At 38.0% G+C, this 16,525-nt stretch overlaps 1 protein-coding gene across 1 annotated transcript in view; it reads right to left on the bottom strand.

The window, feature by feature from the left end:
- Window positions 1-16,525, bottom strand: part of snx25 (sorting nexin 25) — a 126,411-nt gene that overhangs the window by 70,999 nt on the left and 38,887 nt on the right. The window contains exons 3-5 of the mRNA XM_051658544.1: window positions 15,439-15,655; window positions 7,952-8,124; window positions 962-1,148 (exon numbers count right to left, since the gene is read on the bottom strand). Coding sequence (XP_051514504.1) covers window positions 962-1,148; window positions 7,952-8,124; window positions 15,439-15,655 — 577 coding nt within the window. The remainder of the gene's footprint in view (window positions 1-961; window positions 1,149-7,951; window positions 8,125-15,438; window positions 15,656-16,525) is intronic.

Here is a 16,525-nt window from a genome sequence, read left to right as displayed (position 1 = left end):
ACTTTCACCCACTGTTGCGCTTGTGTATATGGCGATAAAACCCTTTTTTTTTTTATAATAAAGGGATTTGATTTGAAAAAGTGAGGGGGTACTGTTGCGCTATACTGCTTCAGGTTCACTGCATCACACTGAAAATGTATGGAGGCAATATAAACCGCAATAGTAGCTCCTTCTCGACTTGTTTGATCAGACTGCCAAAAGAAAAGGTATTTTCACACAAAATAGGATTAAAAATGCAAAAATGAGCATATTTATTTAGGAGATGATAACTGGATGCCAATCGCTAAATTACACATGCAATGGAGTGAGTAGTATTCTTTTAGGCCACGTCCAAACTAATATGTTTTCGTTTGAAAACGCATTCATTTCGCTACATTTACGCCTCTCATCCACACTACGATGGCGTTTACCTCGCCTGAAATTGTTTAGAAAATGCTCTTTATTACGGTGTTTTATACTGAGTTTTGGAATAAAAACGGATTAGTGTGGACGTGGCCTTAGAATCCATTTCTACTGTCATATTCCATATCAAATGAAAGGAGACTAATCTTTCTTTAACACCTAATGGAACAATGTAGACAATGGGTCCAAATCAAATCTCAAAGCCACTTGACTTATCATCTCAAGTGTAAAACAGCTTACCAGAACTGCACAACAGTTTCAAAATAAACCAGTTGGACTGATGTGAACAAGTATTTCTCAACTGGTTGCTTACTGGACCAAGTCAGAAGAGCCCACCACAGTGGTCTCTATATATGGACTACTTCACTCATTTTAGCCTCTGAAAGGCAAAAAAAAAAAAAGTCTGCTCAACAAGCCGCATGATCATTCAAGTGTGTTACACAACTGGCATGGGACGAATAACACAACCAAGTTAAATACTCTAGGTAAGAGGTTTGTTCAAATCCATGAAGTATGAGCAATAGTGATGTTTGTCTAAGCAAGCAGAGGGTTTTGGTACCTGAGCTGTTTGAGGAACTGTATGTCTGAGCTGCTGCTGATGAGTTTGATGAACTCCTCGTAGGACGGTGCATATGTGTATGCTTTCTTATGATGCTCGTTCAACTGCTCTCTGTGTTCCAACTGAGCCAGCAGCATCCGGTTAATGTAGTCTGGATCACTCAACACATCCACCAGCGGCTTCAGCACTGCAGAGAGACAGAGATAAGGGCACAAAAAGTTCAGTTAATATAAACACTAAACGGCCCAACAGATCACTTCAAACTGCAAATTAAAAGGACAGTTCACCTAAAAATGAGATGATTCAGCTGATGAGGTCATGTGTTCAAATGCAGCAGCATGAGGTCGATCCCCATTACTGCCAGAGTTGGAAGCATTACAAATGTGTGTAAAGATGTACTCTAAATTTTCTGTTCCATTCAAATTGTTCTTAAAGTACAAGCTCCGCCCCTAATAGTGGGATGGATTAACAAGGGAGGAAGGGTAGTGTCATTTTTATCTTACAGATGTTACAGATGGACTATGTTATATAAATTTCAAGAAAGTGGAATTAAATTGCTAGATCATAATTATGTATTTGTTGCATTTATTGTGTTAAAATAATACAAGTAATTCTACAAGCACCTTGATGGATTGCTTAGTGGGCAGTTGTTTTGTTTTTCAGAGAGGACCATTGTCATGAATAGTCAGTCAGCACATTTTTTTCCTTCTTCCAAAATTTGAATTGTATAAGATGTCAGATTTCAGGAGATTCACAGCTATCAAATCTCACACGTGTGGATCACTCTTAGAAGAAAATACATTAATTCTGGGTAAAAATGTTAATCTAGCAACTGTATTGGGAATCAACAGAGTAGAAACAGACATACAAAAGACAATACAAGAATGAATCTTCCAACTGCACACATATTTTGTGGCCATGGCTAGTTAGGACATAGAGAGTTCATAATGTAAATATTTGGGACAAATATGGGGTTTCTTCAACTTTCATGCCAATTTCATGTCCAATGGTACAATATAGATTTGACTGTTTTAGCCTTGTCCCAGAACCTAACTTTCAATAATAAACTATGAAAATCCACTATAAAAACACATTTTTAACACAATGGTAATCTAAACAAGGAGTTAACTAAACAAACCATTTAGATATTTATTGTGTGAAAATTATCTATATAGTTTTTTCACAAATTACGAATATCCCACAGTTGCACCGCCATTTCCACCACACCGAACAATTTTGCCCCAAATTATAATTATTTTTTTCAAAAGTTGTTGTACTTGTTAACCAAGTCGACAAAAGTGTAGGTAAAGAGCATGCTTAAGATGAAAAATCAATGTAAATAACAATATTTTTATTGGGCATCATTACCAGTCAAGTGTGAAAATATTATTTAATTGTACGCATTGACACATAAAATGCTAGCAATGAAATTAACCTTAGCACAACAAAGAGTTGACCAGTTCATTAAAAAATGTAATTTCCATCAGCATTATTTACACCACAGAATTCCATTAAACACAATGTGTGGAAATTTTCACCACGCTGTGGTGGGAATTTTCAGAAGAAAAATAATTGACAAAAATGACAAATCTCAATGGGATGCATGTCCATAAACTGTTGGACAATGTTAGCAGACATGATGTTTTAAAGAGACATTACTTTCTAGAAGTTCACAGGGCTAAATGTGCCTGAAATTGTGGAAACACCCATATATAGTGTTGTACCTGTAGCACCCAACATTTCATTTTTGGGTAAAAAATGACATAAAAGCTAAAGTGTGTAATTTCTGCACCGCTAGCATTACCAAACAGAATTGCAGAACTAATATCTTGCTCAGAGAAACAAAGCAATATATACAGTTGAAGTCAGAAGTTTAAATACACATTAGCCAAATACTTTTAAATGCAGTTTTTCACAATTCCTGACATTTAATCATAGAAAACATTCCCTATCTTAGGTCAGTTAGGATCACTACTTTATTTTAAAATGTGAAATGTCAGAATAATAGTAGAGAGAATGATTTATTTCAGCTTTTATTTCTTTCATCACATTCCCAGTGGGTCAGAAGTTTACATACACTTTGTTAGTATTTGGTAGCATTGTCTTTAAATTGTTTAACTTGGGTCAAATGTTTTGGGTTGCCTTCCACAAGCTTCTCAAAATAAGTTGCTGGAATTTTGGCCCATTCCTCCAGACAGAACTGGTGTAACTGAGTCAGGTTTGTAGGCCTCCTTGCTCACACACGTTTTTTTTTTTTCAGTTCTGCCCACAGATTTTCTAATCGGATTGATGATTGATAGATGGCTTTATGATGGCCACTCCAATACCTTGACTTTGTTGTCCTTAAGCCTTTTTGCCACAACTTTGGAGGTATGCTTGGTGTCATTGTCCATTCGGAAGACCCATTTGTGACCGAGCTTTAACTTCATGGCTGATGTCTTGAGATGTTGCTTCAATATATCCACATAATTTTCCTTCCTCATGATGCCATCTATTTTGTGAAGTGCATCAGTCCCTCCTGCAGCAAAGCATCCCCACAACACGATGCTGCCACCCCCATGATTCAAGGTTGGGATGGTGTTCATCAGCTTGCAAGCCTCACCCTTTTTCCTCCAAACATAACGATGGTTATTGTGGCCAAACAGTTCAATTTTTGTTTCATCTGGCCAGAGGACATTTCTCCAAAAAGTAAGAACTTTGTCCCCATGTGCACCTGCAAACTGTAGTCTGGATTTTTTATGGCAGTTTTGGAGCAGTGGCTTCTTCCTTGCTAAGCAGCCTTCAGGTTATGTCGATATAGGACTTGTTTTACTGTAGATACAGATAATTGTCTACCTGCTTCCTCCAGCATCTTCACAAGGTGATTTGCACTTTTTGCACCAAACTACGTTCATCTCTAGGAGACAGAATGCGTCTCCTTCCTGAGCGGTATGATGGCTACGTGGTCCCATGGTGTTTATACTTGTGTACTATTGTTTGTACAGATGAACATGGTACCTTTAGGTGTTTGGAAATTGCTCCCAAGGATGAACTAGACTTGGAGGTCCACTTGGCTGATTTCTTTTGATCTTCCCATGATGTCAAGCAAAGAGGCACTGAGTTTGAAGGTAGGCCTTAAAATACATTCACAGGTACACCTTCATTTGACTCCAATTAGCCAACCAGAAGTTAATTGGCTAATTGCCTAAAGGCTTGACATCATTTTCTGGAATTTTCCAAGCTGCTTAAAGGCACAGTTAACTTAGTGTATGTAAACTTCTGACCCACTGGAATTGTGATATATAGTCAATTAAAAGTGAAACAATCTGTCTGTAAACAATTGTTGGAAAAATTACTCGTGTCATGCACAAAGTAGACTTGCCAAAACTATAGTCTGCTACTATGTAATCTGTGAAGTTGTTAAAAAATGAGTTTTAATGACTTTAACCTAAGTATATTTAAACTTCTGACTTCAACTAATATATATATATATATATATATATTTATACACACACACACACACACACACATATATACATACATACATACATACAGTGGTGTGAAAAAGTGTTTGCCCCCTTCCTGATTTCTTATTTTTTTGCATGTTTGTCACACTTAAATGTTTCAGATCATCAAACAAGTTTAAATATTAGTCAAAGATAACACAAGTAAACACAAAATGCAGTTTTTAAATGAAGGTTGTTATTATTAAGGGAAAACAAAATCCAAACCTACATGGCCCTGTGTGAAAAAGTGATTGCCCCCTAAACCTAATAACTGGTTGGGCCACCCTTAGCATACTTGTGTTATCTTTGACTAATATTTAAACTTGTTTGATGATCTGAAACATTTAAGTGTGACAAACATGCAAAAAAATAAGAAATCAGGAAGGGGGCAAACACTTTTTCACACCACTGTATATACACACACACACACAGTGTTTTGAACGTGATGTCTCTTTAGCTCCCGTGGCATTATGGCAGACTCAAGGGTCGAGGTAGTTCTAGGGTTCATGGGTAGGTAGTTCTAGCTTACTGTTTTATCAATACTGAGGATTCAGACACCCTACTCCATTGATATACATTTTGTATGTAGTAGGGAAGTATGCATATTCACACACAGTTGGAGTTGAGGAAATCAATCTGTGAATAGCTTACTTATAGTTGACTCTGCATATTTAACTGGAATAGAAGAATGTATATTAACATTGGGAAAATGAAAGAAGGTTCATTTCCTGTGGTAATCCATTTCTACCAGACATGAAAATGTCACAAACTGCAATCATCATGGCCACAATACAGCAGCCTGTCTAAATATCCAATGATAGATGTTATTAGTAATTTCACAGCAATTTTCAGACAATTACATTCACACATCTGGTGCTCATCAAAATAGATCCTGGAAACAAAAGAGAAGAGCATCATATGACAGTTGTTAAATGTTTTCACATTTTCAAATGGTCGAAAACCAAATATGTGACATGTTATGAAGCCAGTTTTTCTTGTCCAACAAAGCAAACATCTGAAATGAACCTTTATTTATTTACATAAAAACAATAATGTCAAAATCCTCATTTTCGAGATTGGCAATACCATGGTATTAAGATATATTGTTACATAGTTCTCCAAGGTATTTCAAAGAATACCATGAGACGGTCATGGTACTATTGTCTAAGAAAACATGGTCCCATGGTACTTCCGGTAATTTTTCCACATCACTAGACACACACACCACAAAAGTAAACATAAACCTGCAATTTATTTGGCTTTTTTAGACTTGCAGTTTGTCTAAGTATATTCATTTAGCAGACAGTTTTCCCCAGTACAATAACTACAGGCTCAGTCCTCCTGCAGTCATCTGAGTGTCTTCATCAAGGACACAAGAGTAAATGGCTTTCTGTGATCAGAACAATATGAGCTGATATGAATCCAGACAGACACAATATCAAATGAAAAAGTGAACTCTGTCTGGTCTGTCAAAAATCAAATCAAAATCAAATAACTTTTATTGTCACTCAACCATATACTCAAGTGCAATAGTGTGTGTAATTCTTGGGTGCATTTCCAAGCAACATAGTAGTAGTGACAGTGATGAGACATATACCAATTTACAATAAACATCAGTGAATGTGAATCAGTGGCTGTCATCAACGAAGCCGGTCTACCATCTATTTCCAGAAACGATTAATCTGTCCACAGCTAACGACAGTGTGAACTGAAGAGAACATTAAATGACAGAGCAGGAGATGTCTGGGGACAGAGTTCATTCAACACACCATTGGTGAGATTGAGTCTCTGTGAGTCTCTATGATATTCTGGTTAAAGGTCTGCAACCCGACCAGGGCCCGACAGGACCCGAGAAACCATTGGGTTCCGGGCCGGGTTTGGGTCCATTTTTCTAGTATGACATTAGGATTTGGTTTGTAATTAATGAAAAAATAAACAGGCCTACCTAACTTGTTTCGTGCACGTGCTATCACAAACACATGCAAAAGGATGAACGTCTGTTTTTCCATTGTTTTCCTTTGTATACACGTGCTGGATGGACATCTTTGACTGTTGCATCAAGTGATGCTGTTTCTTCAGCATCTTGTGCAAGAGCGGCACATTCTTTAGACACCGTGTTAAGTTCGAAGGAACTTTAAGTTTAAAAAACACATGCCAAGACACCTGTGCTCTGTTTCATTCGTTGTGCTGCATCTAGCTTGTTTTTAGTGCAGGTGTTACAAAGATTTAACATCCTGAACAAGTGCAGGCATAAAGTTTACAGCTCAAATAATACATGAGTTTAAACAGAAGAATTAATGCAAGTGATTTTATAATATTATAAGCTTCACATTTTTGTGTTAAAACCCTCCAAAAATTGACCCCGTTGACTTCCATTGTAAGTGCCTCACTGTAACCTCCATTTTTGTTTAAAGAAAAGGAAGGATGAGTTGAAATACATTTTTGTGGTAATCAACATTATGCCACAAATGGTGTCAACTGAACTTAACTTGTATTGAACCCAGAATATTCCTTTATGTAAAAAATAAATACTTAAAGGAAATTGTAAAGGATTGTGACGTTTTACCTTTAAAAACCCTTAAGTAACATTTAAGGGTTATTTTCTGCAACACCCTTAAGTGTAAGGAAACTTTAGGGTGATCATTAGTCTTTAGGGTGGTCTCTAGATATGGCTCATGTCCCATCTTCAATTCACAGCCCATTTTTCGATTGTTGCTTGACAGATTGTACAGTACTGTGCAATAAGATGTTTCACAGAAGCATTTGTCTTAAGATGGTTATTTATATCTTCAGCTTTAGTGTGTCAATAGGAAATATAAATGTTAGACTCGCAAACATTACCTTTTGCAAATAGAAAAGATTAGAATAGAAGAACAGGGAGCCCTGCAACAGATGTCATGGCCCCCACAGAGCCCCCCACTGAACATTGAGTCAATCTGGGATTACATGAAGAGACAGAAGCAATTGAGACAGACGAAATAGATAGAAGAACTTTGGGGAATTCTCCAAGAAGCTTGGAACATCCTATCTGCCAACAACCAAGAAAAACTGTGTCCAGGTGTACCTAGGAGAATTGGAGCTGTTTTAAATGCAAAGGTGGTCACACCAAATATTGATTTAGCTTTTTTATGTTTACTGGACTTGACATTACATAATGTATGACATTAATTGATAAATGAAAACTATTTATGGCATTATTTTTGAAGACATTCACTATGCAACATTTTTCACAAGTGCCTAAAACTTTTGCACAGTACTGTATGTGGGACGTTAATAGTCTTTTACATATAAATTACTGTATGATATCTTAGGACTTCAAACAAACAGAGCATTATTTTGAAAGTGTCACATGGCTGCAGTATTTACACTTTTGAGGGAATTAAGCGTACCATTGGCTTACTAATCATTTTCTCTGCATATTAAGGTGGAATAGGAGAAAGTATTTTAACACTGAAAGAATTATACACTTCATCTTAAAGGAAAGTATTAAGAACTTCCAGGTCACCTTTAGTAGCGATGACCTCCACCAGTAAGAGTCGCAGGCTGCGTGAGCGTGCATCCTTCACAGGCAGCAGACGCAGCAAGAGCAGACGAGCACAACAGCGCAGGAAACGCAGCTCCTCATCAGGACTGCGCAGACACGGATGCAACGGAAATGGACGTGGGACTTCCTCCAGCCTTGAGAGACAGAGAGCAATTAATATCTTTTAATGTCCCTGGGGAGTGAATGTTAGAGTATGTCTCCATAGTACAAGCAAATCTAATTTCAAAAGAGCAAGGAAAATCCTGTTTTCTACTATACGGTGCCTTAAAGTTTCCCCCTACACTGGTTTGGTCAATGAGAGCTGTACACTAAACAGTTTGGACCCCACGAATCTGAGATGACACCAAACATCTCAGTTTGACCCTGTGAAAGTGTTATACATTTCTCTCTCATGTTTTTAAAAGACATCTCTCCAAAATCTAGATCTGCCTCAGTATCATCTTCAGGGTATCGGCAGTGATTAAAGTTGATACACAGTGACTCTATACATGTCGCCTCTGGTCTCTGATTTCAGGAAGACAGACATAAACGAGGCCATGACACAGCGATTACATCGGACATATTTAAGGGCTCTCTACTGTCCAGTGCATTACGCAGGTTTCACATATCCTTCGTGAGCAAGCCCGTGAGCAAGCCCATGAGCAGGGCGTGTGCTGCACGGTTGGGCTTTCATATTGCCCGCGTCTCATCTGCGAGACACAGCTGCGGCTCTGCGCAGCAAATACAGTTATCTCTGGGTTCCCACACCAAACATTTTCTTTAATTAGGCCATAATGTAATTTTTTAGAGAGGGGGTAATTGATAAATATAACAAATTTGGTCTTCATGAAATCGTTTGTACATGAGGAGGAGGACAACAATTTACACCACAATGATAAATAATTTACAGATAGAACTCGGCCCACACAGTGTTGGGTCCTTAATCGTCTGCATTTAGTCAGAGAACAAAAATGGTGTTCCTGCATTGAGAGTTTGCATCCAGCCCAACAGCCCATAAATTATTAAATATGTAAAAATATTCAAATAACTGAATTTTTTTTTTCTGTTAAAACACCTGACAAAACCGTGCTAGGTAGACTGTATTGTACGACATGAAGGACATTACAGTAGCCTAAATTAAAACAATATTTTACCATCTGCACAACTCTGCTGAAGCTTGCATCCCCCACCTTTTCCTTTGCTAATAAATCCTTGTATAATAAATGCTGAGGGTTGTACAGCACTTTGTAATTCTTAACCTCCACAATCTGTTGAGTCTTGTCCATTGTTGTGGCCATATAAATCCAAATGAGATAAATTGTTGCTTCAACGAAACCGGCGGGCAGTTACGTGCATTTGTTTGTGTTTATCATGTATTACATACAACATGCAGTTTCCAAAAGATTATTTTAGATTTGAGCTTCTTCTTTAAACCCTAATGTTTTCATTACTGGAAAAATGAAGTTGTCTTAACTAAACATTATTTGCAATGTCAAGTTTTGTACACTCCATACCCCATAATGTCAAAGCAAAAACCAGGTTTTTGATAACTTGGCAAATTTATTTAAAAGAAAAAACTGAAATATGACATTGACATAAGTATTCAGACCCTTTGCTATGACACTTGAAATTTAGCTCAGGTGCATCCCACTTCTCTGTCCACCTGTGGCAAATTCAATAGATTGGACATGATTTGGAAAGGCACACACCTGTCTATATAATGTCTCACAGCTGAAAATGCATATCAGAGTAAAAACCCAAGCCATGAGGTCAAAGGAACTGCCTGCACAGGTCAGAGACAGGATTGTGTGGAGGCACAGATCTGGGGAAGGCCACAACAAAATTGCGGCTGCATTGAAGGTTCCAAGAGCACAGTGGCCTAAATAATTCTTAAATGGAAGAAGTTTGGAACAACCACAACTCTTCCTAGAGCTGGCCGCCCAGCCAAAGAGCAATCGGGGGATAAGGGCCTTGATAAGAGAGGTGACCAAGAACCCGATGGCAGAGATCATGTGTGGAGATGGAAGAAACTTGCAGAAGGACAACCATCACTGCAATATTCCACTGATCTGGGCTTTATGGTACAGTGGCCAGACGGAAGCCTCTCCTCAGTGCAAGACACATGAAAGCTCGCTTGGAATTTGCAAAAAAGCACCAAAAAGGACTCTCAGATGATGTCTGATATAACAAAGTTTGAATTGTTTGGCAAACCAGGCACCGCTCATCACCTGCGCAATATCATCCCAACGGTGAAGCATGGTGGTGGTAGCATCATGCTGTGGGGGTGTTTTTCAGCAGCAGGGACTGGAGGACTGGTCAGGGTTGAAGGAAAGCTGAACAAAATACGGAGATATCCTTAATGAAAACCTGGTCAAGAGCGCTCAGGACCTCAGACTGGGCTGAAGCTTCACCTTCCAACAAGACAATGAACCTAAGCACACAGCCAAGACAACGCAAGAGTGGCTTAGGTGACAACTCAGTGAATGTCCTTGAGTGGCCCAGACAGACCCCAGACTTGAACCCAATCGAACATCTCTGGAGAGACGTGAAAATGGCTGTCCACCAACGGTCCCCATCAAACATGACAGAGCTTGTGTTACGTCCCGAGGGACGTATATTATTATATCATTGTGATGGTGATATTTAAATGTGGTTTGATGTGTGTGTTGTGTCTCCCTGTGCTTTCGCTGTCCATTAAGCAGGATAATGAGAGCCACCTGCTGATCATTACCTATGATTGGCTCAGCCAAGGAATGAGTACAAGAGGCCCACAACTCTCTTCACCTTGGAGAGAGAGACACAGAGAATATTTTCTCCTGCAGGGTTACTCTATCTCTTGGTCCCAGCATTTGTGCAGATTGTGCTAGTTGTTGTGCTAAAGTGAGTAGTGTCACAATAATCATGTCATATTGCGGTTGTGTTTTGCTATACTTGTGTTGAAATACTTAACAGTTGTATGTGTATTTTCTACACTAGTTTTATTATACCAGCTTTACTTTGTGTAACGCATTTAAGTTGTTTATGTTGTGGGATTCTTTAGTAGGGAGGTGGACGCTATTTACTTTGAAAGATTCTGTTTTCTCCTGTTTATTTATAGAGAGGGAATTAGGGAAGTGATTGTGTTTTCTTGTCTTTTATTTTCGATAGGTAAGCTATTTTCTAAACCCTCTAGGAAGAATGTCTTTTGTTATTTTGGCCGGTTCCACTCCTGAAGTCTATGTTTGTTATCCCACTGTTTCTTTAATAAATTGTTATATTTTTGCCATATCACGTGTTGACGTAATTTGTGGTTGCTCTGGGACTTGGAGACAGGATCACTCTTGCACTCTCTCCAAACATTTGTTACCCACCTTCCCATACCCCCAGACCAAGGAAGTTGTGCTCGTAACAATTGACAGGATCTGCAGAGAAGAATGGCAGAAAATCCCCAAATCCAGGTGTACAAAGCTTGTCGCATCATACCCAAACTGACTTGAGGCTGTAATCACTGCCAAAGGTGCTTCAACTAAGTACTGAGTTAAGGGTCTGAATACTTATGTCAATGTGATATTTCAGTTTTTCTTTTTTAATACATTTGAAAAGTTATCAAAAATCTGTTTTTTGCTTGGACATTATGGGGTATGGAGTGTAGATTGATGTGAAAAAATAAGCATTTTAGCATAGGGCTGCAACATAAAATGTCCAAACAAAATGAAGGGGTGTGAATAGTTTATGAATGCACTGTGTTTATCTTAAAAATCCATAGACTTAAACGATTGAGTACAAAATGGACGATGTGGGGAATACCCATAAATACCTTTTACATAAATACCCCTTGCACTTGAATTATTTAATTATTTATTTTCCTTCAAAGGGAACATATGGGGGCATTTAAATAGTTGTTATAAATAATTAACAGATGTTTTAGTAGTAGTATTAAAACCTCTTTATCTTTTGTTGTATTATTTATGTTGTTTTGTTGCAAATAGTTTTTTTTGTGTGATGTCCCCATTAGGGTGATCTGTGACCCATTTGGTCAAGTTGGACCCTGTTAACACTATTTCAGTTCACCTTATGCATGTGCAACTGTAGTAAAGGTGTGTGTGTATATATATATATATATACAGGTGCATCTCAATAAATTAGAATGTCGTGGAAAAGTTCATTTATTTCAGTAATTCAACTCAAATTGTGAAACTCGTGTATTAAATAAATTCAATGCACACAGACTGAAGTAGTTTAAGTCTTTGGTTCTTTTAATTGTGATGATTTTGGCTCACATTTAACAAAAACCCACCAATTCACTATCTCAAAAAATTAGAATATGGTGACATGCCAATCAGCTAATCAACTCAAAACACCTGCAAAGGTTTCCTGAGCCTTCAAAATGGTCTCTCAGTTTGGTTCACTAGGCTACACAATCATGGGGAAGACTGCTGATCTGACAGTTGTCCAGAAGACAATCATTGACACCCTTCACAAGGAGGGTAAGCCACAAACATTCATTGCCAAAGAAGCTGGCTGTTCACAGAGTGCTGTATCCAAGCATGTTAACAGAAAGTTGAGTGGAAGGGAAAAGTGTGGAAGAAAAAGATGCACAACCAACCGAGAGAACCGCAGCCTTATGAGGATTGTCAAGCAAAATCGATTCAAGAATTTGGGTGAACTTCACAAGGAATGGACTGAGGCTGGGGTTAAGGCATCAACCACACACAGACGTGTCAAGGAATTTGGCTACAGTTGTCGTATTCCTCTTGTTAAGCCACTCCTGAACCACAGACAACATCAGAGGCATCTTACCTGGGCTAAGGAGAAGAAGAACTGGACTGCTGCCCAGTGGTCCAAAGTCCTCTTTTCAGATGAGAGCAAGTTTTGTATTTCATTTGGAAACCAAGGTCCTAGAGTCTGGAGGAAGGGTGGAGAAGCTCATAGCCCAAGTTGCTTGAAGTCCAGTGTTAAGTTTCCACAGTCTGTGATGATTTGGGGTGCAATGTCATCTGCTGGTGTTGGTCCATTGTGTCTTTTGAAAACCAAAGTCACTGCACCCGTTTACCAAGAAAGTTTGGAGCACTTCATGCTTCCTTCTGCTGACCAGCTTTTTAAAGATGCTGATTTCATTTTCCAGCAGGATCTGGCACCTGCCCACACTGACAAAAGCACCAAAAGTTGGTTAAATGACCATGGTGTTGGTGTGCTTGACTGGCCAGCAAACTCACCAGACCTGAACCCCATAGAGAATCTATGGGGTATTGTCAAGAGGAAAATGAGAAACAAGAGACCAAAAAATTCAGATGAGCTGAAGGCCACTGTCAAAGAAACCTGGGCTTCCATACCACCTCAGCAGTGCCACAAACTGATCACCTCCATGCCATGCCGAATTGAGGCAGTAATTAAAGCAAAAGGAGCCCCTACCAAGTATTGAGTACATATACAGTAAATGAACATACTTTCCAGAAGGCCAACAATTCACTAAAAATGTTTTTTTTATTGGTCTTATGATGTATTCTAATTTTTTGAGATAGTGAATTGGTGGGTTTTTGTTAAATGTGAGCTAAAATCATCACAATTAAAAGAACCAAAAGACTTAAACTACTTCAGTCTGTGTGCATTGAATTTATTTAATACACGAGTTTCACAATTTGAGTTGAATTACTGAAATAAATGAACTTTTCCACGACATTCTAATTTATTGAGATGCACCTGTATATATATATATATATATATATATATATACACACACACACACACACAGTATATGCATTTCAGTGGAGAATTTTATATAATGACTGACTTAGAATGGGTTATTACCTTCTTTGATTGAGCTGTTATTGCATGATCTAAATTTGAGTCAATCCAACTAAAATTATTTAGATGAAATGACAATATTTAAATAGCAGATCTAAGTCTACTTGCATCTAGCTACCTTAACTTAAATAGTTAAATTCATTCTAAATGAACATCAAGTTAAGTAAAATTAACTACACAATTTTGGAGACACCATTATTCAATTAAATTGAGGGAACGAGTTTACTTAACTAAAGTCAACTTATTAGGGTTTTCAGTGTAGATTTTCATTCGGATCGAACAAACTCCGATCGCAAACAGCTGTTTTAAATTTTCAAATTGCAATCGTTGTGACATATGAGGCCAAATATTATCCAACCATGATCTTATATGAGAAAACCTAGGGCTGCACGTTTATAACAAAAATCATAACTGTAAATTATTGCCCTTGATATTGTATTCCTGACTATTATGTCGACTGATAGTTACACTTGGGCTTATTTGTTCGGCTTCATGCTATATCCTCTATGTAATCTGAATGACTTTATTGTTGTTTTATACATCAGTAAATCAACTTTTCATTGGCCTACTAAGTGGTGGGCCGATGACAAAAATAAACTGTTTTTCAATTTTTGAAAACTTTGTAAACAAAAATTAAGAAACTCAACAATATTTGAACTTTCCATTAGAATCACTGAAGCTGTCGGTGAAAGAGATTGCAAGAGTTTTGTCTTACAAGTGATCGTTGCAAATTATCTCAGGAGGTGCTCCGAGTTTAGTTTGCTTTACGTCCACAGAGCAGTTCACGTTTTACATGCATTGTGCGGTTGTGCAGTACATTGCATGACAATTCCAAATCAACAACTTTTTGCTTTTGTTCTAAAGCTTCTTTATGAGTGTCAAGTGTTGTTTCTTCAGCACTCATTTTCATGCCACCGCAAACAGACGTTAAACATAAACCAAGTGTCTGTGCATCAGACTGCTGACAACTCCCTCATTAGGACTGGTTGTGATAAGCCCATACAGTATACTAATTTAAACGTGAAACGCTGCCTTACTCAGGATTAAAAGCAGGGTTTAAAAAGACTATAACTCAGGATTAAGCACAGTCTGAAAAGCCCTAGTCAGTCCATGTAGTTCATTAGTAGCCTATTACTCAGCACTTACGTATTTGAATACACAGCAGAATAAATGTTGTAAAATAAAGTAGGCTACAGCCTAAATTTAATTAATAACATTAAAACTAGGGCTGTCGATTTAACGCGTTAATTTAGTTCGATTTATGATATAAAAAACTAAAATGCATAAAAAAATCAATTAAAGGAATAGCTCTGTAAACAGTTACAGAGCTGAGATATTCTTCTAAAAATCTTCATTTGTGTTTTGCTGAAGAATGAATGTCATACCAGCAATGGCACGAGGGTGAGAAAACAAACCTAAACCAAGCGTCTGTGCATCAGAATACTTACAACTCCCCATTATGACTGGTCGTGATAAGCCAATACAGTATACTAATTTAAAAGTCTCTGATTCGCCATTGCTGTTGCAAAGCTAAATGGATACTCCTGCGATTGGTAAAAACTCAAAAAACATGTTCATGATTAATTGTAGTAGCCGTTATAATAATCTCGATAGTGTTTCAGATTAATTGTGCAGCCCTACTGCTCTCAGCCATTACAAATGTGAAGTGTTATGTGTAGTCTCACCTTGTGTTAGCAGCTTTGAGGTCACAGAAGTGTGTGTGGAGGGTCTTCACAGTGTCATTACAGACCAGGTTGACCACATCCACATCAGTCAAACGCATTCGCAGCTGTTTGGTCATCTCCCAGAAATCTTCTGATAGCATCTGATACAGCTGACCTTCATCTCGACTCAAGGGGACATACCATGACAGAATATAGTCCCTATAGCTGTAATCAAACACTGCACAGAGAGAGAGAGAGACACACACACACACACACACACAGAGAGAAATAATTTCAATTTAGTATCGATGAGTTATTGAGGAGTCTGACAGGATGAGTCTCAGTTTTACAATTGTGGTGTTTCTCAGAAATCCCACAACTGTTTCCTTCCTCACACTTAAAGGTACTGTTTTCAAAACAGCATGTTGCGAGTAGAGGTCAACCGATATATCGGTTTTGCTGATAAATCGGTGCCACTAGCTACTTTTGAAACAGAAATTTACACTGAAAAGTTAAAGTTTTAGGAATGTTAATGAATAATAGATTATTTATTCGTCGTCAATAATTTGATCGATTAAGCTTTCGATCGTCCATTAATACATTTCAGCCCAAATGCGATCAGTAATCATGCCAAAAGATAGAGAAAAGTCTATACAGTCATCCACCACTAGAGCGCTCACTGCCGACTGTACGCTGCATGTCACTTCTTGTTCAAAACAGAGAATAAAAAACACAGCCTAAAAGATGAATCAGACTCAATTTAATCATAGAGCATTTCTCTATGGACAAACATTACGTTTACTGCATAAACCTTGACAGTGTGTTAAAGTACAACAAGACAATAATCATTGTTCATCTGCCAGTCTCCCTGTATCCTCCACACCGTCAATCACGTCAGTTCTCACCGGGAGAGCATTCAGGTACAAAAAAAAAAGAAAAATTCACTGAAAATACTGAAATATATTAACTGAAAATATTTTAAAAGGAAATTACCAATACCAGATATTATTTAGCAGAGATGGGCCACTTCTATTCAAATGAATGGGAGAAATTAGAACGCTCAACCAAGGAGCTCTAGAGCCCAATGGATGTAGAAAGAATGTCCCGC

This window comes from Myxocyprinus asiaticus, chromosome 27 (assembly GCF_019703515.2).
Source record: "Myxocyprinus asiaticus isolate MX2 ecotype Aquarium Trade chromosome 27, UBuf_Myxa_2, whole genome shotgun sequence".
NCBI classification, from domain to species: Eukaryota; Metazoa; Chordata; class Actinopteri; order Cypriniformes; family Catostomidae; genus Myxocyprinus; species Myxocyprinus asiaticus.
This window is presented reverse-complemented; position numbering and strand designations above follow the sequence as displayed.